Source organism: Melanerpes formicivorus, unplaced genomic scaffold (assembly GCF_026170545.1).
Source record: "Melanerpes formicivorus ecotype bairdi unplaced genomic scaffold, bMelFor1.0.p_v2 SCAF_33, whole genome shotgun sequence".
NCBI lineage: Eukaryota > Metazoa > Chordata > Aves > Piciformes > Picidae > Melanerpes > Melanerpes formicivorus.
Window position 1 is genome coordinate 4687207 of NW_027142385.1, and position 27688 is coordinate 4714894.

At 50.0% G+C, this 27688-nt stretch overlaps 1 protein-coding gene across 1 annotated transcript; it reads right to left on the reverse strand.

Annotated features, from left to right (window-relative positions):
- ADGRD2 (adhesion G protein-coupled receptor D2) lies at positions 1-26791 on the reverse strand. The gene is made up of 27 exons (XM_068155760.1): positions 26632-26791; positions 25055-25132; positions 24904-24967; positions 23960-24190; positions 23138-23791; positions 22134-22232; positions 21605-21690; positions 20941-21222; positions 19571-19682; positions 19349-19483; positions 18968-19088; positions 17578-17683; positions 17280-17335; positions 16020-16146; positions 15804-15907; positions 15042-15144; positions 14302-14455; positions 13392-13525; positions 12683-12798; positions 10958-11078; positions 4913-4954; positions 4649-4702; positions 4147-4291; positions 3535-3593; positions 1123-1153; positions 758-837; positions 1-131 (listed from the first exon to the last, which is right to left on the reverse strand). Exons 2-27 carry the CDS (start codon positions 25100-25102, stop codon positions 69-71), a joined length of 3327 nt encoding a protein of 1108 aa, XP_068011861.1. The 5' UTR covers positions 25103-25132; positions 26632-26791; the 3' UTR covers positions 1-68.
- Between the last annotated feature and the right edge of the window lie 897 nt (positions 26792-27688).

The following is a 27688-nucleotide window of genomic DNA, read 5'->3' on the forward strand; positions in this document are numbered from 1 at the left end:
AAAGCACATGCTGGGTGTAGGTCTTGCTGCAGCACTTCTAGTCCCAGATGCCACCATTTCTGCCTTGCTCATGTGTCCACTGTGGGGAGGAAAGCTGCAATGCTCCTGGGTGGCATCGTCTGGAAAAGAGTCTAAGCATGCCCTGCTTAGATACTTAATGTGGAGCAAGATCAGACACCTGCTAATGCACTGCTTCCTTTGACAAAAGAAAATGTAACAATGCAGAAAAAATGGTATCTGTCCATCCCTGGTGCTTATTCACTGCACTGTCTGCTTGAGTGACCCCATCCAGAGGCTGCACTGAGAGCCCTGGGAGTACTCGGTGATGGCTGGTAAAACACACAAAGGTAAATACGCTGGGCCTGTACCGGGGAGCTGGAGACCTGCCCAAAGCCAGGCAGGGAAGTCAGGGAGGCAGCAGGGAGCTGCAGCTGGCCAACTCCCCATCACTGCAGCTGAGCAGAGGTCTGGGGCTTAGGAGGGATTTCTGGTTTTAATTCTACCCACCTTCATGGTGACATTGGCCTTTCTACAACCTGAAACAGGAGAAGCTAAATGGCTGCTTTAAAGCTCATAAATCCAGCCTTGTCTGAACACCCCACCTTCCCCAGCTTCCCAGTCACTTCTAACACCCGCCAGAGCTTTCTGCAGCAGCTGCTGGTTCAAAATACCCTTTGGCAGCAAAGAGCTGCTGCTACCCCTGAACACAGGATCAGTTGTGCTGGAGTGCCCAGCTGGAAACCTCAGCATCATATACCTGTGGGTATCCACTGCTTGCAACCTGCAGCTTTGCTGGCATGGAGGGGCCCAGGAAGCTGCCCAGGGGCAGCAAGAAAGCTGAGGAGACATGGGGAGAAACCAGATGGATGCAGCCAGAGGAAGCATGGGACAACACTGGCAGAGCTGCTGGGGCTTCACGCCTTGCCTCTCCCTCAGCTGTTCAGGGAAACCTGGATGCCCAAAAAGCTTGGCCAAGACTGCATCCACCCAAGCACTTTGGAAATAAAACTCCCTGAAGACTGAGCAAAAACCACCTGCCCTCTGCACAGCTCCACCATGCAACCACAGAAACCAGTATCAGCAGTAACAAAAACTAAAGACAATGATGCAGGCAAATGTTACCTGAGGATTTGAATGCTGTCAGCTCCACAGCCTGAAAGAGGGGAGAACGTTTGTTAGGTACAGGTTTGATGGCTTTGCTGCTGGCGACCCCCACCACACTCCTTGGGGCCAGAAAGGGCTCCCCACCAGCCAGCTACCACCACACTCTCCCTCCCACCAAGCCACTGTACAGGCCAGGAACTGGAGCCTTCATCCTGGTTTTGGAGGGATGGACACCCCACAGAGGCCCCTGGACACAGCTGCACCTCTCAGCAGTGCCTGGCACTTGAGTTGCCACCCAGCTCCTCACACCCACCCAGTGGGGTAGATGCCATGCTGGAGAATGCAGGAAAATCCAGGAGAAAGATGAGAGAGAGAACTTTGTCCCCCTGTGCTGTGGTGGAGAGAGCACACACAAGCCTGCGCCCTGTGCTTAAGTGATGGCTAAAGCTCTGTGAGGTGTGAAATTCCTGCTCCCAACCCAGCAGTAAAAAAAATACCACCAAACAACATTTTAAAAAGCTGCAACACAAAGAACATCTCGTCTGTGTTTGCATCCTCACTCGCGCAGTGTTTTGTCAGTTTAAGTGTTTTCAAACGTTTTCAGTAGCATTTTCTCTTCATCTAAACCATTGTGCATCTGCCAGCGACATTCTTAACTCTCAGCTCCTCCAGCGAGTGCCATGACTCATTTAGCCAGGGAGCAAAAAAACAGCACTGACTTACATAACAAGCACAGAAAGCAACACCTACCCAGAGGAAGGGAGCTGACCAGCTCTGGGGTGAAGATGGGGCTCAAATGGAAACCCCCTTGGCTGACTTGGCAGTGTGGGCTCACAGTGATGTTGAGGGAGCACTGGGCAGTGGGGCTGTGCCCCCTCTCCTCACCACTAGCATCAACCTCATGTTTTTCTCCATCCATGTTAGTTAGAAAGGAAATTGAAAATGCAACATTTAAGCAGCAAAGACCTCGGTGACCCTCACCCAGAGGAAAGTGCATTCTGCCTTTGACTCCTAGGAAATGCCAAGGCCTTGGCATTTAGGAGATCGGCTGCCTCCTAATGCTCCCTGCCTTGGGAAACTCAGGCCCCTGAACTAATCCATGTGGCCCATATCTCCTTATCTGGTGCCAGGGGCTCAGCCCTGGTCCCAGTTTACACAGCCAGCACCTGGTTGGCTGAGAAAAGCATCACCTGCGAATGAATCCTGGTCAGCATTCAGCAGGAGGGGAGGAACAGCATTAACCACAATATAAATCATGAGAGATGAAAATATGGATTTTATTGAGTGGCTTCTAAACCATATGCCAGCTACAGAAGTATTATCTATTGGATAAATAAGAGCTGTCTATGTGACACAGGTTTTCAAAGGATAAATATTAGAGAGGGAGAGAGAGATCCTTCAGTGAGAGACTCATATGAAAGTAGTGTTGGATTTTATTCTGAGGAAATTACAGCACTTGTGTGTCAAGTGCACAAGGACTGATGATCATTTCAATAGTGGGAGTTGGAAGTGGTATCAGAGTAGTCAAATTTAAATTCTTCCCTGATCTAGGCTGTGCCTTGCTGAGCTTTACATCTGTCTCACTCTTGCTGGCAGCATGACACAGCCAGCCCTCCCTGGCAGGTGAGGGTGTGCAGGGATAGCAAGCCCCTGCTGCCCCATTTTAATTTGCTGTCCCTGGGGGAAGTCTCCTGCCTTGCTCCATACTAGGCTCTCCTTGGTGCTTTACTGGTTTCAATTCATTCATCCTCCCTGGCCTGGCAGTGAACCTATTTCCACACTGGCTCAGGGGTGAGCTCTTGCCTTGGAGAGTTGCTGTTCTGGGACTGCCTCCTCTCCTGCCTACAGAACCATGCATTTGTCTCCTGAGCCAGGTCCTGTCCTCACAGAAGAGCCCAGGCAGCTCAGTGGCCAGGAGCCTGCCAGTCCATCCTATATTCCTACAGAAGACAGCAAACATCCCGTTGCTTCTGACTTGATTACCATGAGTGGCCGCTATGGGTATAAACCCACACGCCCCAAATGATTGAAATGACTTAAATGTATATGTTGCTAATAACAAGCACATGCTTTAATAAACTAAGAGTCTTCAGGATGTGTTTCAAAGCCTTCCTGATTTTGGTAGACAGGCTATGTGCCTGGACTCCTCAGGAGGATGCTGTGCTAACATGCTGCTCAATGACTGTCAGCAACTTCTGTACCATCCTGGGACAGAAGGGATCAGCATTGCCCTCTACTTGTGCGAGGGTGGATGAGTCAGGCAGCTTCTGGGGCTTGCTCAACAAAAATCAGAGTCTGAACCAGGGCTGGTAACACTACCAGGTGTCCTGAGTCCCAGCCCCTCACTGGAACCACCAGACACCATTCCTACATAACTACTACGCTCTGTGCTTGGGTGAAGGTGGAGGAAGAACAGGAGACATTACATACCGGTCTCTCGGGTGACATAATTGATGAAATCCCCATGGGAATTTTGCCTCCAAAGTTTCCTAGGGAATGAAGTAGCACAGTGAGTGTGGAGATCAGAGAGTAGAAACACACATGCTTTACCAAAAACTTGGTGCTTAGTGTTCCCTAAGTCTCTCTCACTGAAGCACAAGGAATGAACCAGGTTACCTGCATAATTCCATCCATAGACTGGCTGGAGCATGTACCACCTCAGTCCCAGAAGCAGCAAATCCCATCTCCCACTGCTGCCTTTGCCTCTCCTTCCCCAGATAATTAATTTTAATACACATCCATGGATTCTTGCCTCAAGAGAATGTAAAGCTGCACAACATGGTGATGAGACACCCATGCTTAGCCAGCCTGCAGGCATGAATTTGAGTCCTCTGAGATCCACAAGCACATGGTTTCTGCATTCCCTGGACATCCTTCATCCCGTGCTGCATTTGCAGCACCAGACCCAAGTGCCCACACAGGCAGGACAAGCAAGAGTTAGCACAGTGCCAAGGGAACATGAACTAAAATTCAAGCTTTGGGAATAGTATTTCACTGTGGTCTCATCACACCTGGGCCAACAGCAATGACAACTCCCTTTACCTCTGTTGGTGATATTCTTCACTGGAGGGCCTTTCTGCACAGTGCTTGACAAAGCACTCTCAGCTGCAGAAGGGCTCAGTTTCCCTGTCTCCCAGGAGGTTGTATTTCTTGGACTTGATAAGTAGTTGATGGGATGTGAGCAGTTCTGTAATAAGAGGGGAGAGATACAGGACACTGAAAATTGCATCACAAGCCTTTGCTAGATTCAGGTCCAGCTTTAAAGAACAATTTAATCTGCAGTGAAGCCCCTGGGACTTTGACTCCCATCCCACCCTAGCAGAGTAGGCTGCTGCGTAATCGGTGTAGATTATCTTTGGGTCTGCATTGTCCAAGAGGACTGCAAAGAAGAGAGACTGCCTCTGCCATGTTCCCTACACAAGGCTGAAAAATACAATACTTCTTTCCCACATCATCTCTTCAAAGGAGTCCAAACACATCTAGGGCCCTCCTCTGTCGGTACATGATGAACAAAGAGGGTGTCAGAGCTTCCTTGCGACTTAACTGTGAAAGAGAGTGCTTTCTTCTTGTCCTTCATCCTCTGGATGGCATTCCTTACCTGCAACAGAGCAAGGGCATTAGAGAGGGCCACAGCAACTCTAACAGAGCAAAAGATCCTCCAGCAAGTCATGGAACATGTACACTGTTCCAGAAGTACAGTCAGGGCTATGCTGCCCATTGCACCTACTATAACCCCAGCTACCTCCTTGACTGCTAATAAATGGTTTCTGTGATGAGTGACTGATGCTCAGCCAGGGGCATCTCTTACCTCGCTGTTACAGACTGCATAGACCAGGAATATGTACAGGCCCTGAAAAAGAGAGAGCACAGAAATGGACAGCTGGAAATGAGTTTGATGGGCACTAGAACAGGTGAGGACTGGGCTAGGGGGAAGAGGCACAGACATGGGCACAGCACAGCCAGGGATAGCTGGGCAGGAAGGACCTTCCTTAAGATGTTGCTTGAGACCAGGCTTTTCACAGTGTCAAAAGGAGAGGCAGTCCCTGTCTTAGTCCTTCCTCCTTCTCCCCTCATTTCATTCGGAGGGAGCAGGCTGTCTCACTGGGCACTCAGCTTCCTCAGCCTGAAGTTCTCCCACACTCCCATTCACTCATGCATGCAAACCCCTCCAGGAACCACCTCCTTCAGATCTCAGAAGAAAACACCAGGAATTAATTGCCAGGGGAACTGAAGTGTGGGAAGCAGATCTCCCATCCCACCCAGCACCAACCCCAGATAGGCTTTTACTAGCCTCCTGCAGACCAAGTGCAGCATGATGCCAGGGACATTTCCTTTGTCCATGCAGTGACAGACCACAGGACCCTCTGACCCAAATCCATTTTGGCATCAACCCAGAGGCTTTGCTTAGCCCCAGGATGGACGATCTTTCAAGTGGAGTTCTGCCAGCACAGCCTCAGCCACCAAACCAGTGTTGCTGTGTGCACACAATGAGGACTAGCATGCAATGACACACTCTGCCATGACCAAATGCTTGGCCACAGCTACATGTCCAGGGTCAGTGTGGGATGTGCTTGGGGAAAGTGCCCAGGGCAGGGCCAGAGTGAGCATTGCCTGGAGGCCACAGCCTGGGGCTAATTACAGCCCAGACCAACAATTTTGGCCTTAAAGCAGCCCTATCTGGCTCACCAGATTTATGTTATATCTGTGGGGTGTTTGTTATCGCAGCTAGATAAATCAGCTGCAGCAAGAAAAGTAATCCATCTTGTCTGCAATGAGCCTTGCTCTTCATCTGCGAGCTCTTGGCAGGCGTAATGGTAGCAGTACCCTGGCGCCGTGCCATGACCTGTCCTTCAGCCAGCAATGCTGGTCACTCCCCCAGACCAGATTTCTGGTTGGGCTGCCAAGGCAGGTCTTCCTTGAAATAATCATTCTGGATGAGCCTGGGGAGGGGGGAGTGGTGAGGTCGGCTGGGAGGAGAACAAGGAAGGAGAGGAGGCCCAGCTGCAGCAGCGGGCGGAAGCGGATCTATGGCTCTGCAGGAGCCAGCCCATCCCTGCTCATGCCCCTGCCTGCATGCCGTCTCCTGGCAGGGTCCCCAGTGCCCTGGCCTCCATGGCTCCCTGCTCACAGTGGGACAGGCACTAGGTAGCTGCAGGGTAGAGCATGGTACATGCCAAGATCCACAGAGCAAGATGAATGCTCTGTCCTGCGGTGTGTGCTTCACACACTCAGATGGGTGCAATGCATCTCCTGCTACTCTCTCACTGGAGATGGGTGAGTGGCTCTGAAAGTCCTGGTGATGACCCTGAGTCAGCCTCAGGAATATCACTCCAGCTCTACAAGCTCAAATGGAGCCAGCAAGCTTTACCTATACTGCTTCTTAACAGCAGGCACCTCCACACAGCATTGCATGCCTGGCAGGGGGTTGGTGATGCTATCTCCAAAATTGTGGGGCTGGAGAGAAGGAAGGCACTGCTGCCTGCTCACCAACCTGTGGGGCTGGAGGGAAGGAAGGCACTGCTGCCTGCTCACCAACCTGTGGGGCTGGAGAGAAGGAAGGCACTGCTGCCTGCCCACCAACCTGTGGGGCTGGAGGGAAGGAAGGCACTGCTGCCTGCTCACCAACCTGTGGGGCTGGAGAGAAGGAAGGCACTGCTGCCTGCTCACCAACCTGTGGGGCTGGAGGGAAGGAAGGCACTGCTGCCTGCTCACCAACCTGTGGGGCTGGAGGGAAGGAAGGCACTGCTGCCTGCTCACCAACCCATGGGGCTGGAGGGAAGGAAGGCACTGCTGCCTGCTCACCAACCTGTGGGGCTGGAGGGAAGGAAGGCACTGCTGCCTGCTCACCAACCTGTGGGGCTGGAGAGAAGGAAGGCACTGCTGCCTGCTCACCAACCTGTGGGGCTGGAGGGAAGGAAGGCACTGCTGCCTGCTCACCAACCTGTGGGGCTGGAGAGAAGGAAGGCACTGCTGCCTGCTCACCAACCTGTGGGGCTGGAGGGAAGGAAGGCACTGCTGCCTGCTCACCAACCTGTGGGGCTGGAGGGAAGGAAGCAATGCTGCCTGCTCACCAGCCTGTGGGGCTGGAGGGAAGGAAGGCAATGCTGCCTGTTCACCAACCTGTGGGGCTGGAGAGAAGGAAGGCACTGCTGCCTGCTCACCAACCCAAGGGGCTGGAGGGAAGGAAGGCACTGCTGCCTGCTCACCAACCTGTGGGGCTGGAGAGAAGGAAGACACAGCTGCCTGCTCACCAACCTGTGGGGCTGGAGGGAAGGAAGCAATGCTGCCTGCTCACCAGCCTGTGGGGCTGGAGGGAAGGAAGGCAATGCTGCCTGTTCACCAACCTGTGGGGCTGGAGAGAAGGAAGGCACAGCTGCCTGCTTGCCAACCTGTGGGGCTGGAGGCACAGGAGGGCACAGCTGCCTGCTCACCAACCTGTGGGGCTGGAGGGAAGGAAGCAATGCTACCTGCTCACCAGCCTGTGGGGCTGGAGGGAAGGAAGGCAATGCTGCCTGTTCACCAACCTGTGGGGCTGGAGAGAAGGAAGGCACTGCTGCCTGCTCACCAACCTGTGGGGCTGGAGGCACAGGAGGGCACAGCTGCCTGCTCACCAACCTGTGGGGCTGGAGAGAAGGAAGGCACTGCTGCCTGCTGGCCAACCTGTGGGTCATCCACCTCTGGCACAGCACCACATTGTCTTGCTTTTCAGTCACTCAGCTGAATTCCTGTGCTGCCTGGCTGGAGAAGCTGTCATGCTTGGTGTCGACGCACAGAGTAACCTTGAAGACAGACTTTGGTTTCCGCAGATAAACAGAAAGCAGCCAAACAAACAAACAACCACAGCAGCAAAACTTCCCTGCACAAGGCTCACATGTGAAGCAGCAGGCTGGCCTTAAAGGAAACTCCAAGGTAATCTGTAAGACAGTCAGCAGAGGGGCTGAAATGGGATGTTTTTTGGCCATGCTTTCTCTCCACCTCATAGCTTTCTATCAGCATTTCTCTTCTGGGGTAAAACTACAAACTGACCTGAACTTGGTGATGAAGGGACAGAGGCAAACAAGCATATTCAGGGGCAAACCCTTGTCTGTCTGCCCACACAACAGTCATGGCTCCTACTGAGCCTTAAGAGAGAGAAGAAAAACACAAGCAGCAATAACTTAGAACGCAAGGGAAGAAAGCCAATACTGATCCAGCAAACATCTCAGCCAAGGTGGACTGTGTCATGAGTTTTGAGAGAAAGCCTCAGAGGTTATTTTTGTCTCTTAAAGAACTTATATGCCCACCACCCATGTAACAACAGGCAGCACCCCACAGCCCCTCTGCCTGCATCAGCAATGACTCAACAGCTGAGTGAGCCATGGAATATGGAGGTTGGGCACTGATCTTGTCAGGCCACGGTCAAGGGGTATTAGCAGTCACTGAACCAGGAAACTTGTGGGATTTCCCTTGCCAGTGCTGGATCACAGAAGGAAGAGCAGCCCCAAGTGCTACTGAAAAGCTGCTCTCCTGAAGGCTGCCCAAACCCGAGATCCTCAGCAGGACCTCTCCGGCGTGCTCATGTTTTCACAGCATGAACACTAAAGCAAGGCACAGGAAGGCTGCCAGGATGGTGCTGGGATGCTGTGCTCTGGTCTGCCTCTTGGCTGCTGTTGTTGGAGTTCAAAGGTCTTTTTCTGTGAATGAAGAGGTGCTGGTGCTGCTTGCAGCTCTGTTCACATCATCTCAGCACTGAGCTGTCAGTTCGCCTCTGTTCAACAACCTAAGCATGTCATGAGGAGACATGGAGAACTGATGCTATATTTAATTATAGTTTAGAAAGGGCCTCCTGCCACCCTTCTGATATCCTTAATAGTGCTGAGACAGAGTGGTGGCCCTTGTCTGGCCTTGGAACATCCCCATCTGAGAGCCAACGGATGTGCGTGAGCAGCACCCGGCTGCTGGAGCAGTGCCAGCCCCGGGCAGAACTTCCCTGGAGCAACCACCCCTCTAGTGCACATGGTGATAATGCCTGCAGGGCACCCTTGGAGAGCTGGGCCAATGCTACACTGAAACCAGCCAAGTATGCCAGAGGGAAGCACCACCAACTCTGCTGCTCCTAAGTAAAAGGAGCCAATTTCTGCTGAATCCAAAGAAAAAGGGGAAGTGATGGTGGAGAACTCTTTGGATCCCAGTGGTTTGGAGGGTAGTACCCAGTCACTCTCTTGATTTGGAGTAAAATTTGCCCCTCAGAACTGGCCAAGGGACTCTGAAGAATATGTCTGTGAGTATCCACTGCAAAGGGACAGGCCTGACTGGGGGGGTATCTCCAGGCACTATCTGTGCTCGCACAGGCTTAGCCCAGGGGCTGAACTCCCTGGCTGGCTCCCTGACAGCTGTAACCACCTGCCCGCAGTGATCCCACCGTCGCCTTGGGACCACTTTCTCCTGCCCATGTCGGAAGAAGTGGTGTTAGTGCTTCTCTAGCTCCATCTACAGCTGCTTTCTCTCGAGGTTTTGAAAGCTTCTGCCAACAAGGGGGGCGATGCTGTGAATCACAGGTGGCAAGCATGTGTTCCGGGACTTTTTGTCACCCTGTGTCCCTGAGTTTCAGATATCCTGAGGTCCTGTCCGACCTCAGAGCAGAACGAAGTGCTCCTGGCTGCTGTGACTAATACAATTTGCTTTGCTATCCTAGCTGTGTACAAGCTGGTTACATTCTTTAAATCTTTTAATGAAGCCAGTAAACTTAGAAGCAAATCCTGAGTATTGCTGTGCACAGAAGGGTTACTCTCTGTCCTGTAGAGATCCCTGTTAATACCAACATATTAACAATATGGCTCTGAAGAGTGGTAGCATGCAGGAGTCACAGCCATAGCCCAAAAAGGCACCAAAAGAAGCAAACAGATTTTAAAAAGGAAGAGTTTGAAAGAGGTGACATGACTCATCCAAGGGCTTGCAAGACAGAGCTAGAAACAGTACTCACACTCCCAGTCTGCTTGTGCGAGGCTCTTATCACCAGTCCCTGTCAGAATCTGTTCTACCTAACACTTCTGCCTGCCGTCAGATTCCAGTGCACCTCTCACCAGGTACTAGGAGCCTCCCTGGGGAGCAGCTGCACTGTTGCAGACAATACAGATTTCAAAGGTAAAGATTTTCAGTCCTCAATTCTTAATTATTCTTCTCTCATCTGCCTGCAATAAAGTTGACTTCCAGGCAAAGGAGAGGTGGTTCTGCCTGTACAGTTTAAGAACCTCACACTGTTTTTCATCTGATTCATATTGACAACCACTCATCTCAGAACACACACCAGCTAAGCAGCAATCAAGCACACTATGACTGGAAGTGCCCTTTGAGACACTCTCCACAAACAGCTCTGTTCTGACAGTGATGCTGGCACACATAGCACATCCCTTCCCTGTAGGAAGGAGATTGCAATAGCAGCTAGGATGTCTGTCCCATTAAACTGGACAGTTACCATCTAAATTACCCATTAAATAACCAAATCAAACCTCTAATGAAGTTCCCTACAAGCATGTCAGCTTGGGAATGTCATTTTGAAACCATGCTAATGTTGGAAAATTTAATATGAGAAAAAAACATTTGAACTGGAAAGCTGTGGCACAAATTGGACCCTACAAAGATTGATGCTGAAGGGCCATTAGACAAACAAGGTCTCCAGGGCTGTATTTCATATCTTGGGAGTGTGAATCTAGTTTCCTCAGACAAAATAGCACAGCAGCTTAGGAAAGATGGGCTAGCCTTCAGAGCTGACAACTGTTCCTGAGGATGAGGACAGGTAGAGTACACTGAAGCACAAGAACCTGCAGGTACCTGCTTGGCTATGGTGTGGGGATCCATCTGGTACAGGACTCACCTGGAGAGAGTTCAGCACGATGAAGACATAGGCCCAAAAGATGCTGAGGTGGACAAGGACCCCACACACCCATGTCAGCCCCAGCACTGGCAGCAGCACCAGGATAGGCTTGGCTGTGGCCCTGCCAGGAAGAACAGCTCGGTGTTACCTGGGTGCATTTCAAAGCTGAAACACTGTGCACTGGCACCCACCTCCCAGCCACCTGCCTTCCACCTGCCCTATGTCCTTGAGCCCAGGGTGACCTGGCAAAGACCTCCAGCCTGCCAAATGTCCTTCCTGGCTCTGCAAACTCTGCCCAGGGTCTCATCTCAATCTGCCTGGGACATCTGCATTGGGTAACAGAGCACATGAATGGATCTGCCCTGAACAGAGCTTCACAGGTTTAGGAGCACCCTAGCCTGTGTCTTACAGTTTAGAAGAAACTTTCCTTGCCTCCATGCTTGGAGATGGCTCTCCTCCCCCTGCAAGTGCCTTTCAGATAATGTGTCCACCAAGAGGCACCCAAGATGGTAGCTATGGAACAAATTCCTCTGCAAACAAAATAATTAAGAGGGAAAAAAGCCAACATTTCACCTCCCAGCCCCCAGTGTGCCAGCCCTGCTCTTTATTTATCACTGAGTTAGCACGAAGGGAGCTCTTTGACATCATTAGCCATGAGAAAACAGCTATTTCCCCCAAATTTCTGCTACAAGGAGGGCTTCTGTATTTGTTTTCTCAGTGCATGGATGTCACCTTGCCCTGCAGCAGTGCCCTATCTTCATGCTTCTGTAAATTTGGGAAAATTTATTTATGATAGAGGGGAACAATGCGTGTCTAGCAGGGGTATCTGGCGCCAGCTAACAACAATAAAGATTCACAGAGGATGATAAAGTAATGACTCAAGCAGCAGTTTTTTAGAGGTCTCTCTATACTGCCTGATTACAGAAGTCCACACCACCCTCTTTTCCCATGTATGTAAACCCCACCAGGGCTAATTTCAATCCACCAAATCCCAAACTCAGCTAGAAAATCCTTGTTAGAATGGCACGTAACCCAAACCCCTGCACCCCCTACAGCTGGCATCCTGCTGTAGGGCACACAGAAGTGCTAAGGATGGGATGGGTGTGGGACAAATTCAGTTATGACCTCTTCAAACAACAAAGTTCTGTGAAGTGGAGAGGAGCTGCTTCTGCAGGTCAGAGCTCCATACAATTCCATGGAAACTGGGCACCCACTTGTTCCCAAACTGCTTTCTCACTTCCTCATGGTGGTGTTTTACAGGACATCTGCATGCCTGCCATCACAGTGGGGTGATGTTAGGGAAGGGGCAGACAGCTTGGTAGTGTGATCCATGCTGTCACCACTACAGATGACAGGGATACACACACCAGCCATTCCCAGACCCAAACTGCTGTTCCTGCTGATGCCAACAGGCAGCTTTGATTTCAGCAAATGCTGCCAAGGGTCTCCCATCCCAATGTGCTGAGAATTAGGACTGTGAGTTGCAGACATGGGAGTCCAGCACCAGGCTCCCCAAGCTGAAAGCACTGCCTGGGCTTCTCAGAGCAGACAGACTGCCTTTGGGTGATGCTCAGTTACTCTGGAGGAGAAAATCCTTTCTTCCCTGACTCCTCCAGCTCATGTCCTTTCACTTTGCCAAGACAAAGACTCCCAGCTTAACAGTAATTCCTCCATTTCATACCCAAAGGAGCCACAGCTGGGAAAACCTGCCTCTTCCCTGCTCACCATATCTGTACTCCAATCTGTTTCTCCAGGCTGCTGTTGGGTGTCAGCATCTTTGATCTCCTGCGAGCGCTGGACACAGTCACCATCACCACCCGGCACAGTACGAAGGTGTTCACCTGTCAGAGAAAAACTGTTGGTCCCAGTAACCTTCTCTAATCTCAGCTCCTGTGGGGTGAGACTTTTCTGCTGGGTACTCAATAACTATCAGAACTTGGGCTCCTGAGAAGGCAGTCACTAAAGTGCCTCACAGAGCTGTCCACACAAGTGTGAAATCTAGAAAACTTCTCTCAACTTCTCCTGCAGAACAGCTTCCCTCTTTCTTGTCTACTCCAGACCCCCCTTGAACATTGCACCCTTTGCTGCCACTGTGCTGTAGTATAATGATACTCCTAAGTATCTCAGGGACATAGATGTTTCCATATTAAAAGCAGACCTTTAGTTAAGGCAATGTCACACTCAACCTACACATTTATCTACATTCCAAATTTATCAGCTGGTACAAGAACTGCTCAGCAAAGTTTTCTTAAAGCACCTTTTTTCCATCTGTGTTGGGAAAGTGTATACAAAGCATAACAAAAATGCTGTGAAAGAGGCAGGCACAAGGAGCCCTGGGAGTAAGCACCTTAGAGAAGTGCTGAGACCCCTGACTGTGGTTTCCTAAACCCAGGCATGAAGCAGTCACACCTTCCCGGCAGGTTTTGGCACTTACAGCCAGGACGAAGAGCACAGGACCAACAAAGGCCCAGATGACATTGGTCTGAACATTCAGCCAGCAGTGGTTGTCTGCCACATACTTGTTAAAGGAAGTTGCAAGAGTCACACCCACGATAACAACTGGAAGGCCTGCATCAAAAAAGCACAAATTAAATGCCAGGAAAAGCAGGGATGACCCAGGCAGGTCAGCTGTGATCTAGACAATTGCTTCAAACCCCACCATGACCAGACATGCTCGAGCATGAGCCAGCTTAGCCTCTGAAACCCCACGAGCAACATCAATTTACTGCAGCTGAAATCTGTCCCAGCTCTGTGAGATCAGATTTATATGCTGTCAGCATCACTCTCCTAGGTATAAAGCATTCCAAGTCCTGAGTCCTGATCAAAGCAATTTACTCCTCAGATTGCCTTTTTAACAAAATGGACAATCAAAGACATAAACCAAGCCAAAATATTTGACCTGGTTGTCCAGGTGTGTGTTTTGCAAGGAGCACTGACCTGAAGAGGCTCCTCTCAGACATACCCCTCAGCTTATTCAAATGAATTCTATGTCCCTAAAGAGTTCACTCAGAATAAAGGATGCTTAGTCTGCACCATATTTATATTTTGATTACTCTCAGACAACAGTAATGCTCTCTGAGAACAAGAACTTACCATAAACCAAGACATAAACTTACATAAACTTAAACAAACCAAACCAAACAACCCAACAGAGAATCCTTTTAACTTGTATTCTAAGACTGGCAATTTGACATATAAAGATAAGAAAGTGTCTGCAGAGCAGTGGCACCTGGCTCTCATACTGAATCAAACCAAACCTCCTGGAATCTCTCCTATTGCATCATTTACTAGAGGAAAAAGTGACACATTTCTCTGAGTGCCCGACCCAGGGAGTGTGTAGATACCCCAGCCTGTTGCATAGTAGAACTTCATTCTCCTATCTTCACTCATGTTAACTGCTACCACTTTGCTCCACAGGAGAAGTCCCTCTACCAGCATCCATGAAAAGGCTGCCATGAAGAAGAGATGAAGGAAAGTAGTGACCATGAAACACATCACCTGGAGAGAAGAGAAATCACATGTTTAAAGAGGATTTGCCTCTGGAAGCTTCTGAGCATGTGTGATCGGGAGGAAGAGAACAGCCTGCAGATTGTGCTGCAGAACCTGCAGAAATGTATTTAAGCATCCACAAGCAGGTGTTCTTAAGATGAATAGACAGCTGCTGCAGCTCACACTCATTGCATCTGTGTGACCATCTCAAACCACAGACAAGTGAACTGATAGCATTTTTTTCTGCATTTCATGGACTTTCCTTGCAGGTCTCTCATCTCAGAGCTGCTTGATCCAGCCCTGAGATGTGGGAAAGGACACAGAAAGGGACTGAACTGCCTGCTGCAGTTTTGTAAGTACTTACATTTCTTGAAGGATTTTTTTTGTCAGAAACAGACTGTCAGAAAAAAAAGAGGTGAATTTCCTGACAGACTGCACAAAGCACATATGCATGTTTCCAGGCACAGAGACACAATGCTTTCCTAGATGCAAGTTACAGGTAATTAATAAAAAGGATCACACTTCTGTTTCTGACACTAACACTGGAGCAGGCCTGGTCCTGCTGGCTGAACAGGACACTTTCTTGTGAGCTTACCTGGTTGGTCTTGGCCAATTCACTGAACATGAGCAAAGCTTCTGCTGCAGCTAATGCAAAGATCAGGTTCTTGTGCACAGTGATTCGTTCATTCTTGGGGACACTGAGGAAAGATAGAGAATGCCCTCAGCTGCAGGTGACTGAAAGGGTGCACATGTTCTCACTAGTCCTTGCTGGGGTGTGCAGACCTGCTTGGGTGACCTGTGATCTCTCTGCTACTCACTGCAACAGTCCAACGAGGCAGAGACTGTCCTGCTGTGCAAGCACTTAGTGCTGGGGACACACTTGGGTACAGCTGCTCTGACCTTGGCCCGTGCTCCAAGGAACAGGCAGTGAGGAGGAGGTGGAGGGAGCCAGGACCATGCTCACAAGGGAGACCTCTGTGCTTGCCAAGTGACACAGAATGGATGGCAGTTGAAGAAATAGTCTTTGCTCTATTTACTTCACAAAAATTAGTTCTAGTAGAGCAGCTTTTATAGCAAACACTGTAATTGACAACAATCTTTCCATGGACACTCAGGTGTGTGCTCAGCTCATACAAGCATCTCCATGGAACAACCAGAAGTGCACCCTCTCCCTGGCCAATGACCCCCCTGCTCTCTGCCACCAACCTTAAGGGCACCTCCCCAGCCTCTCCCAGTGCTCCTGCAGCATCCCACTCTGACAAAGGACACCTTGTTTATATACTTGGTCTTAAACAAAATGTCAAACAAACAAACAAAAAACCACAGAGAAGGCTACAAGTGTCTGGAATTTTCTTACCCAACTGTCAAGAATAAAATGAAGGTGACTATCAAGGCACAGAAGGAAACTCCACATCCAATAAAAGTCAAAGTCTGCAGTGTGACCTCCTCCTTGGCAGTCCTCTGCTCCAACCATGAAACAAATGAAGAAACAACATCTCCCCAAATTAACCACAGAATTCTTGGAGTGCTGGTGTCCATCCCACAGAGCAGCTGAGGAATGCTCCTCACTTACCTGCATCTCATACACCTGCAGCAGGACAGCAAAATTTGTGGTGTGGTTGCAAAAACAGGCAGTGGAGTCTGGGAGAGATGTCACCATAGAGCAGCCAGCTGTGGACCACATCCCACCAGCATCTGGGCTAACATGCAGCAAAAAACCCAGAGAAAACACATGGAAATTACTACCCATTTCAACAGAAAGCCAAGCCATTAAGAGAATTTCATTATCCCAGAAGAGGAAGAGTTGAAATGAGGAAAAATATATCATAGACCAATCTCAGTATGGACTTCTCTTTGGTTCATCCTGTCTCAGCAGATTTGCTTTAGTGTGCATCAGGCACACACAAGAAACAGGTCTAGTGTCAGTGAGTGCATTAAAAAAGCAACAGATCAGCCATCACTGCTTTAAACAGGACACAGTAATTGCATGGCTCTGGGCAGAGCTTCTCTAAGAGCACATTCACTGGTACCATAACTGAACCAGGCATCTCTAACCCTTTGCATCAGCTTGGCCTGCCATGCACACGGTGCAGCTCCACCAGACTCTTGGTCTTCAGAACAAGCCAGCTTGTTTCCAGCCAGTTGCTCTCCACTGTCTGGAGCCAGCAAAGCTCTGGATCTGAATTCCCTGTGCAGAAACCAAGGCTAAGGAGGGCAGCTCTGTCCTCAGGGGCAGCACAGTCCCTTTGAGCCTGCCCCAGCACTAAGGTAAGACCAAATTCAGAGCAGGGCTAGTGAACTGTTTGTGCAGCAATCTTCTGCTTCCAAAATCACCATCCCTCTGCCCTCCCCAAACTGATCCATGTTTGTTAAAAACAGGCACCCCCGAGGAGCCTTTTTGCACTTGATGCACTTGAATGACTTAATTACCAATCATAATTTATCACAGCCTCAGTGCTCTCACCTCAGTGACATTCAGCAAAAACACATCTCAATGCCAAGCAGTATTTATGAGGCTGGGAGTTCTGCATGTCTGTTGGGCTATATATCTTGGATTAACCCTTCTTTATTGCAGGCAGCAATCATAATTAACTAGGGCTTTCTATTTTAGTTGTATATACCTCATTAAAGGTCACTTGCTTGTTAGTGACTTTTCCAAAGGAAATTTTCCCTGGAGAGAGTGCTCTACTCCATCAGAGAGAGGATGCCAGCATGCAAAGCAGGGCAAGAGTTACAGATCCCTGCTCTTACCATTACATTCCTATTGCTATGTTTGGTTTTCCAGTGGAAATAAAAGCTCATAAATCTGGGGACCTGAAATGAGTCAAGGCACCTGAGGCTGAAGTTCCAGAAGGCACAGATGGGCCCCAACAGCTTATTGGGCAGGTCCTGCAGGCAGAGGGAGAAGAAGAGATTACACAGCTCTGCATGTACAGTACGCAGACCAATACAGTTCACTCATAAGGCTGCAACAAGGTCCATCAGCACAGGATAAACACCTCCACAGGGAAACAAGAGTCAAGGTGAAAGACTTGGGCACAGGACTTCCCTAAGCCAAAGAACTCTGGGGGCCTTGATCCAAGGCTGGGCACAGCGATGTTGCTGGGAAGCACAGCTCCTCCTTGGGGTACCTGGACACGGTGCTCCAGGTGGTAGCGCACAGACGTGCTGATCTCCTGGTAGTCACTGAGCAGAGAGGATGAGATCACAGCAGTGCCCACTGCGGTGGTCAGGTACCTGTCAGGGAAGGCAGCAATGACAAGAGGTGCTGAGAAAACAGGATCTCACTTTATACAAGATAGCTGGAGGGAAGTGGAGGCACTTCTGCAGTGTTTCAGTGTCATCGGCAAAGTGCCTGGGCACAGATCACAGCAGAAAGTATCTCAGATCACTTGGCAAATAGAAACCACCACCACTCCCCCTGTAGAAACAGGAGGTGACCAGACAGATGAGGTACTAAGACATCCCAAGCAGCTGAGCTGTGCAAAGGCTGAAGCAAGGGTCCCACGAAGGAGCAGCACGTTCGCTGGGCTGGATGTGCGAGCTGCCATCCCCACCTAGCGTTCAGACGCCTCCCGGGAGATCAGCGAGGCTCTGCCTCCTGCCTGCTCTGCCAGTCCCCATTTGCAGAGGCAATACAGTTCTAGCAGCTTCTGTCCCAGCCGGAGGGGAAGTTGCAGCAGCCCCAGCCCACCCCAGCAGAACAGATAACCTCAGGGGAACCAGAGGCTCATAGAAGAGCCACCTCAGTGCACAGAACCATAGAATTGTTTAGATTGGAAAAGTCCTTTCAGATGAAGGAGTACCAACATGCAAGCCAGCACTGCCAGGCCACCACTAACTCATGTCCCTCAGCACCACATCTACATGTTTTTTAAATCCCTCCAGGGACAGGAACTCCACTTCCCTGGGTGGTCTGTTCCAGGGCTTGACAACCCATTGGGGGAAGAAATTTTCTCTAGAATCCCACCTAAACCTCCCCTGGTGCAACTTGAGCTCGTTTTCTTTTGCTCTATCGCTTGTTACTTGAGAAAAGAGACTGCCCCCCCACCTTGCTCCAACCTTCTTTCAGGGAGTTGCAGAGAGCCCTCAGACTCCTTTTCTCCTGGCTAAACAACCCCAGTTCCCTCAGCTGATCTTCAGAAGACTTGTGATCTAGACCCTTCACCAGCTTTGTGGTCCTCCTCTGGACATGCTCCAGCACCTCAATGTTCTTCCTGTAGTGAGGGGCTCAAAACTGAACAAAGTGTTTGAAGTGTGGACTCATTAGTGTCAAGTACAGGGGGACATTCACTTCCCAAATCTTGCTGGCCACATGGCACACAGGCAGCCACAGCTCTGACATTAACTTGGGATCTCCTTGATTCATGTTAGAGAAAGCAGGGACAAACAGGATGAAATGGAGCAGGGTGGAGGTGACCCGAAAACAGAGGCACTAAGAAACTCAATACAGACTGGGGAATGAATTTTCCTTTGGTGCTAAGAAGGCAACCCTGTGTGTGTGGGAGGGGGTTCACTCACTTCTGTCCGCTGTCAGAAGCAGCCATGTCCTGGGAGACAGCACTGATGCCAGCACTGGACAGGCAGTGCTGCAGGGAGGTATAGCCAAACCACATGTTCTTCACCATGACTCTTTGGAGACCTGGAGGCATAGAATCCGTGTCAGCATAACTGCACTAATCTGGTGGTGTGAAACTTGGGGTCCAGGGCACCTACAGCTCTAAGCTGTGTCTGTGGAGAGCCTGTGGACCTCTGGAGGTCCCCCATAGCCCATCTAATTTTTGCCAAAGACATCTCATCCTCACACTTCTCCAGACTGCATGTATGCAGGGTAAAGAGTTCATGCTATTAAGAAAGATGCTGCAGAAGTGCCAAGGGGAGACCCAGGGTATAGCAATCTACCTCTGGCTTTCAGTCTTTGCATTTCTTCTGCAGGAACTTCAATGAGGTCATGCATTCCTTTCTCAGGGCTCTGGACCAGGTATGCCTCACTGCTCAGCTCCTCTGTGTTCAGCTCTAGCTTTCTGAGCTCTACCCCTGTGGAGAGGTAAAATCAGGACTGAATCAGGGTTCTGCCTCCTTCCCAGTAAGGTGCCCTCCCCCATCTCTGCCAGTGCCACTCACCAACATTCCCATGCTGGATTGTGATCTTTGTCCTCCCTGAAGTCAGCAGCGGGGCTAAGTGTGACAGCATTCTGTCACAGAGCTCAACCACAGCCATGGGCCCGCCAATAACCTGCAAACACAGTGAGAGCAATGGAAATCAGCACCTTCATCACCAGCTCAAACTTCCCACAGTTCAGAAAAGCTCTCTTAAGCACTTAGTCCTTTGGAGAAAAAGAGAAGTTGGGACTCAAGACTTTTGATTTTCTTTGCTTTGATTTCTTCTCTAAAGGATATTCCTGTTTCCTTTAACAAGAAGAGAAGACTGGCAGTGAGGGGAACTTGCTGGCCTCTATACAAACCCATTAAATCAGAATGGAAATAAAGAACTAAATAAGCTTCTGGAAAGAAAGTAGACTTTTAGACCTGAGTTTTGATTTTTGCAAAGCTGTCGAACAACCATCCTCAATTCCTGGAAAAGGTTCCACTCAGAAATAGAGTCCACTGCTGGAAGGGTAGCAGGTGACTGGCTCCATTACTTAAAGTCCTGCATATGCCAGGCAGCACAAGTGCCATCCCTGTAGTACACAAACTGAAACCCTCTCTCCTTCAGCAGATAGAGCTGCACCACTGCACCAGCTATGCTGGGCCAGAGCTGGTTTTATGCCACTATCGAGAAGCAATGAGTAATTGTGGCCATGGAGACCTAAGCAACTCTAAGTGGTGAGGTAAACTCTGAACTATTCAGCATCCTTTCATCTCTGGGGGTCTCTGGCTTGGTTCCTGGAGCTCTGGCCAGGCCAGGAACTGTCACATATTTCCCAGCGACAGGTGGAGAGTGTAGGCCATACAACAGACACAAAAGACCCACGTGAGGTGGGAAGAAGCTAATGGAGAAAATCTTAAAGGGGTTGGGATGATGGAAATGCCTCACACAAAGCCTGATGGTGTTTTGAACAGCATGGGGGCTGATGACAGATAGCTCCTTGGCAGCCCACCCATGGAAAATACAACAAACTATAAAGTGAAGGGCATTGCCCTGCCAGAGGCAGCAGGATGTGGGAGCAAAGAATCGACAAAGCACTGGGAATCTGCAAACTGTGGGTAAGCCCACAAGTTCAGGCTGTCAAACTGGGGAAGCTTGATGAGGGCTGACATAACCACTGGAGGCTTTGCAAATGAAGGCACCACTTGACAGCGCTTGTTTGCAGAAGAATTAGTTCTCGCCTCCAACATATGAGGCAGGAGTAAAGGCAGCCAGCCCTTATCTGACCTGGTCCCATGCTTGCAGGTCCCCAGCCTGTGGTTATACAGCAGGTCCCAGGAGATGCACACACATCAAGATGAGCAGATGCAGCACACGACTTCCAGGCTGCTGGCAACACTGTTACCTGGTTAACTGATGACCACATTTTAATATTCTGCTCTTCCAAGATTAACTCAGTCACTTCCATGTAATAATGACCCAACTGCTCCAACATCTCCAGCTCCTCTTCCTCCTGGACTTCCACATCAGAAGCTTGCTTTAGTATTTGAAGCACCACAAGGAGGTCAGATGACTTCAGCACAGGTCTCTCTCCTTCCCTCAGAACAGTTGCCAATACATCAAGAGCACCAAGAGCAACAGAGAGGTTCATGTCTTGGATATCACTTGTGAAAACATTCTCAGGAATCTGCCATGGAAAAGATATTTGAGTTCAGTGCAGAGCCCTGATTCTGCTTGCTCATCAGTTATGCCTTGGCAGTGTCCTGCATGCCCTCACCGGTCTGAGGACACCTGCCTGGCCAGCCAAGCATGTCTCAGCAGCAGGAGATATGCCCTGACATTTTGAATGCTCTCGCCCAGTCTCTCACCCTCAGCAAGAGACACTTTGCCTGTTTGATCACAGAACAAGTTACAGCTCTGTTGGTCAGATTCGTCAACAGCAGCTCCAAAAAGGCCACAGGCATAACTGCTGGCAAAGTGAACACAAACACCAGTAGGTGCTAGCAAATGCACTCCAACAGCTCCTGCCTGCTTCTGGTGTTAGCTGCTGCTGGGGCTGCAGGACTCACCATAGTCCTCTCTGCAAGCATGTTCACATGGCCAACAAGTGAGTGACTGGATTCCAGCTGAGCTTTTTGCAGTTGCCAGTATGCATCTGAGAATGAAACAAAATCACAACCATTGCTGTGGTGTCTAGCAGCTTGGTGGGTAGGTTTGTAATACACTCAGGACAAGGAGACCTCCCAGCTGTGCTGTACTTCATTTCTATTACAAGATCCCATCTGGAGAAACTGTCTAACACTTCTCTTATACCTCATCATCATGTGCCCCTGGCCAACCAGTCTGGGTAAACCTCGATAGGAAGGCACTCTACAACACTGCATCCAGAAGCTATCTAACACACAGAGCCACTGCTTAGCTGGAAAACAGCCCACGAGAGTGCATGAGCCTGAAGCAAAGTCACAGCTACAGCAAGATTTGCATGTGGTCTCTTCAGAGCATACATGAGGTCTCCTTATCACTGGCCATAATCCCAGCCAGGACCTCCAGGAGTGAACGCTGTGGGAGTAATGAATAAATAAATAACAGATGCTGTACCCTTTCTGTAGCCACAGATAAAAGGCAAAGACTGCAAGCAAGACATGTAACTGAATCCACTGCTGCCAACTTCAAAAACTTGGCATTCCTCAACAGGTCCTGTGGAAACACACAAAGAGCAGGTCCAGGTACCCAAGAGATACAACATCCCCAACAGGTATCATGCCTTCTGCAAGCAATCTGCAAGCCCTGTGAAGGGAAAAGTTATGGACTGCTCCTTGAGCAGCCTTAGAGACAGAGCAGAACAGGAACTGAACTCAGAAACTGCTCCTGACCTGCATGGTAAATTCTCCCCTGAAGGAACCTGGAAGAGGTGGCAGTGCCAAGTCCTGAGTTCGTGATTTACGGGCAACGTCATGACAGTCTGGCTGAGAGCAGAGCACTGAAGGACCAGGTGTGCAAACCCTGGGGAACAGCACTGCCAACAAGTAAACCACATCTCTCAGTAGAAGAGAGACATCTGAGCAGCTCTTTGCTGGGGTCCTCAACAGGATCACAGGATGTTAGGGGTTGGAAGGGAACTCCAGAGATCATCGAGTCCAACCTCCCTGCCAGAGCAGGACCATAGAATCCAGCACAGATCACACAGGGTCTTGAAAGTCTCCAGAAAAGAAGACTCCACAACCTCTCTGGGGAGCCTGTTCCAGCACTCTTTGACCCTCACAGTGAAGAAGTTCCTCCTCATGTTGAGGTGGAACTTCTTGTGCTGTAGTTTACATCCATTGTCCCTTGTCCTATCACAGGGTGCAACTGAGAAGAGCCTGTCATGGCAGAGGTCTTCAATGACCAGAGGTTTAGTGATGAGTAGGCCTTTAAGTAAAATTCTAAACTGCTCAGCTCAGCCTTGAATGTGCTTCTGCTTTCCTTCCCCAAGGAGAAGCATCATTCCACAAACTGCACCAAACTTCCTCTACAGATGGAGCTGGCTTCCCACACTGTACCTGTGTGCTGACCTGCCACTGCAGAAGGGAGCTGGAGCGTCAAGGACAGACAAAGAGCCTTACCTGGGCAGAGAAACTGTGCTGTCACTTCCTGAATGGAACTTTCAACCTCCAAAGCGTTTGAGCTCCACTCAAATACAAGGTCTTGCTCTACCACCCAGCATGACCGAACCTTCTCGATCTGCTCTGCACTGAGGACTTTCTGCCAGATGTGCAAGTCAGTGATGTTCCCACTGAAGGACTCTTTCTCTCTGAAGGTGCCCCCCAGGGAATCTTGATCTTGGCCAATTATGAATGTCCCCTGGCCATAGATGGCCTGGGGGGCAGAGGGCTCCACAGCACACAAACCACTGGCAGATGCCCTCTTTTTACCATCGGCATAGATGGCCCAGGTCCCGTTTTCCTGCTGCCAGGTCACGCAGAAGTGATGCCACTCTCCATCAGCACGGAACACAGGCAGGTATGGGGAATGGTGCTCGTGGACTATGAGAGCAAATCGAACAAAGCCTTCCTCATCAACAAATCCACGGAGCTGGAACTCATTAATGAAAGCTGGTACAGCATAGGAGAAGATGGTAGCAATCTCCTGGGTCCTGGTGTCCCATTGGAGGTGGGCACAGGCTGTGACAGCAGGCAGTGCTGGGAAGTCAGAGAGCACCTTTGCATATTTCGTGTCTGTTTTGTCTCCAAATACCAATACTGGCACAGTGTGATTCCCTAGAAAGAGAAATTTCAGCCAGTATAAAGGAAGAAGCATGGGCCTAAGCCCATGGGGTTACCACAGTGACAATAAAAGACAAGTGGCAACTTCTCCAGTCAATTTTTTTTCCAGAGTGAAAAAGAAGTGAACCTATCCCCAAGTAGTCCAAGCCCACTCATACTCACGTCTCCATTTTGACTTGTGCAGGACACCATCCCTTTCTCTTAGCCAGACAGAACCTCTGATGTGGTGGGACTGCAGCAATGCACTGAAGGAGGCTTGCTCACTGTCCTGGGGTTCAGAAAACAACTGAGCAAAGCGTTGTTCACAGTACCTGTCTGCGTGCCACCAGTCCAAAGCAGTGGCCACATATTCATACACATGTCTTGAGGTCTCAATTGTGACAGGAGCAAAACCTGGAAAGACACACACAGTGTGAAGAACAGAAATCCTCCCCAGCCCACTGCTGTGTCACATGCACTTCAGGGTCAGACTCCCGCAGCACCCCCAAGCATTTACACATACTGCCTGGTGCACATTGGAGGAATTGAGGGTAGGACCCCTTGGGATGTTCAGTGGACACAGGGTGACAGGAAAGTCCAGACTATTTTGGACCTACGCTGGACATCTGTGAGTGTGCTCACAAACTGAATCACTGGTCCAGGGCTGGAGCTGGGAACACTTCTGTGGGATATGCAAAACCATGCTGAGCTTGCCCAAAGGAAAAGCTTACTGTGGTACACCCAGCAATTGCCCTCAGGGTGGGAACAGCTTGTCCAAAGCAGTTACATAAAGCAAATTTTCTCATTGATCCCCACTTCCCAGGTTCTACCAGCCTCTGCATTTGCAGATCCAATTTGCAGGCACAAAATAATCTGTTTTGTTTGCAGCTGCAGCAGCACAAAGACCAGTAGCTGAGCAGTACTTACCTGCTTTCAGACAGTCATTTGTCAGTCAGCCAAGCAAATACTGAGCTATAAAAATATAATTTCAAGCACAAAATAGGATACCAGAAAGAGTTTCTTTACCTCTACTTCTGCCTCTTGACACTTTTTTTTTTTAATGCCTTGTTTCTCTGTGCTGAATATTGCTTGTAAAAACACACAGAAGTGCTGATGGAAACACTAACCTTTAAAAGTCTGATTCTTGGCAAGGGCTGCATAGGTAAAGAGACTCCTGGACAGACTACTGACCTGTTGGAGAGGAGGTGTTGTAACATTCACATTAAGCATTAATACCACCTCAAATGCTCAAGTTATAAAAATTGCTGTAAAACTCACCAGAAAGCTGAAGAACCAAGAATCAGGTCTCAAGTCTCTCCTAACCATGCTGACCAGCTGGAATGCTTTCACCCTTTGCTAGAATAAACAAAATATTGCTAGAGGTGCATTGCAGAGACAGAAGCATTCTGCAGAAAGCTAGTTCTCAGTTCTGATTTCCTCATGAAATCTTGAATCAAAAAAAAAAAGAGAAAACAACTTCTAGAATACCCATCCTGAGTAGAATACTACCAAAATAATTCTCAGTGCTTCTTGAAGAGCTCAAGGTATCATTTTAACATTTGTTTCCAGGATACAGGATAATTCATCATAAAACATACACAGATGTGTGATATTAGTACAGCCAAGTGAGCAGAGCCTCTTTCTCTGTGTTAACTAAATAAAAAAAGCCATAAACTGCACTGTTAAACAGTGTTGCATCCCTGGCAGCTTTTCTCAATCCGGAACAGATCCTGCAGACCAGTAAATCCATGAGCAGTGCCCAGACACACAGCTCAGTAGCATGGAGCTGTCCCAACACCAGAACTTTGCCATGAGCTCCCCGCCTCAGCACCTCGGTGCCGGTGAAGGGAAGGCTGGAGTGCGGAGCTCTATAAAGCCCAGCGCAGTTGTAGATCAGGGTATGTAAAGATGCAAACATGGAAACTGGCAATGTGCCCTCCAACACAAACAAGTCCTAAAGCTGTCTCTGGGCACTGACACTGCCAGCCGTGAGTAATCTCTTTGCTCTTGATGGGGCTCTCCTACAGTAAAAACACACATTGAAGCACTTTGCTGCTAAGGGACTGAGGAGACCTTAGACTCTAAATACGTTCACAATCAGCCTTCCAAAGTTTATCAGTGGCTATACACGCTGAACACAGACCCAAGTCCTCGGGAGAAGGACGTTTGGCTTTGTGCTCATCTGACCGATGACAAGCGCTGCCAGCCTTCTGCTCCTCAGCCTGTACCTACAGCCCCCGGTCCTCCCTTCTCCATGAAGGACCCTGGAGATGTTACCACAGAAAATCTGGAGCACGGTCTTGGCAGGAAAAATAGAGAATCAGGGACTTCCCGATGACCCAGCTGGTGTCTTTCCAGTAACCCAGCCGGCAGCATTGAGGCGGCGGGAAGCCCATGGGAGGAGGTTCCTCCAGCACAGCCGCCGGCGGGACGAGCCCGAGCACCGGGCTGGTAGCGGACGCTGACGGGGCTGCACCGCGCAGCCCCAGGAGTGGCGACGACGGACACCGAGCTTCGGCGGCAGCACCGCTCCCCACCCTGCCCTCCGCTCTGCACTCTGCTCTCCGCACAGCACATCGCGCACCGCTCTGCAGCCCCTCGGTGCCGGGCGCCTTGCCCCTCGCAGCCCCCACCAGTGCCGGGCCTTGCGAACTGCCGTTCCCCGAGCCATGCCCGCATGGCCACTCCTCTAGTCAGGGTACGGAGATGGGCAGCAGCGCCGCGGGGACCAGGCTGTGCCATTTCCTTCCGCACCTCCATCCCGTGCTTCTCCCCGCACCCTGACTCCGTATCCTCACTGCACCCCCTACTCCATACCCGGGACAGCTCCTCCCGTCCCTCGCCCCAACACTCACAATCGTCCCCACTCCAGTGTTAGCAGCGTGGGGGATCTTCTTCCAGACAATCACTTCTCCATGGGAGTCCCCGATAAATCTTCCCAGGAAATCTGGCACATGGGTTTGGCAGAAAAAAAACCAAACAAGCAGTGGGGGATTTCCCGGAGATGTTCACAGTAGCAGGAATCTAACAGCGTAATCAGGAGAGCAGGTGAGGAAGGTCGGTTCTGGAGAAGACGTCTAGGGGGACAACAAACGACAGACGTAGGCAGATAGAATGAACAGGGGCAGGGCTGGAAAGCAGAGTCAAGCCAGCAGAAACTCTTCAGGACACCTCCAGCACATCCCTGGTGCAATTTCCTCACAGAGTGGCTTCAGCATTCTGGCATTTCCTCAAGCCCTGGCCCGCAGATGCCCTGGGGACTATGTAGAGTCTGGAGGGCCCAGGACACATCCATGGGCCAGCAGTGCTCCCCACCTCACAGAGATGCTCTTTTGGGCAATGCCCATTCGCTTTTGCTACAGCAACAGGCACACAGTTCCCACTCGTCCCCTCTAAGAGAATGCTTGAATCACACCATGGATTCACAGGCAACTGGCTTTTGTTCTTCAGGGTCTTCGTCTGGGAACGAAGGCAATTATCACATCCCAGCCCCTCTGCTTGCTGCAATAAATCTCTCACAGAAGAATGGACCTTGGAGGCAGCTGCTTCAGGCTGCTTAGTGACCACTGCCAGTCAGAAAGCAGCCTGGCACTCATGGACAGCACTGTATGGAGTGCCAAAGGCTCATGAAGCAGTGTGGCAGCACAAGGAGAGTCTCTGCTGCTTGCTGCAGTTTGGCCAAAACTTCATCCTCCTTCCCTCAGTGATGGAGGGAGCACAGGGCATGAGGCAGAGCCCTAGTTTACACCACAAATCTTTGAAGGAAAAGTGCAAAGTGTTCTCCAAACTTATGGCTGAATTAGGTTTGTCAGAGTTAGGGCTCCCCAGCAGATAGTAAACTATTTCCTCTGTCTTAGACAGAATTAAACACCTTTTACAATAGCACTAAATGTAGTTTAATGGCAGCATTAG

Bases quoted from the DNA above. Each gene is read 5' to 3' on its own strand.
- ADGRD2 (XM_068155760.1), bottom strand. From the start codon at position 25,102: ATGGTTAGGAGAGACTTGAGACCTGATTCTTGGTTCTTCAGCTTTCTG. The intron at 19,683-20,940 runs GTAACAGTGTTG...CTGTGTTTGCAG, and splicing joins TGTGGTCATCAGTTAACCAG to GTTATTGGCGGGCCCATGGC. The intron at 19,484-19,570 runs GTGAGTGGCACT...ACCTCTCCACAG, and splicing joins AATCCAGCATGGGAATGTTG to GGGTAGAGCTCAGAAAGCTA.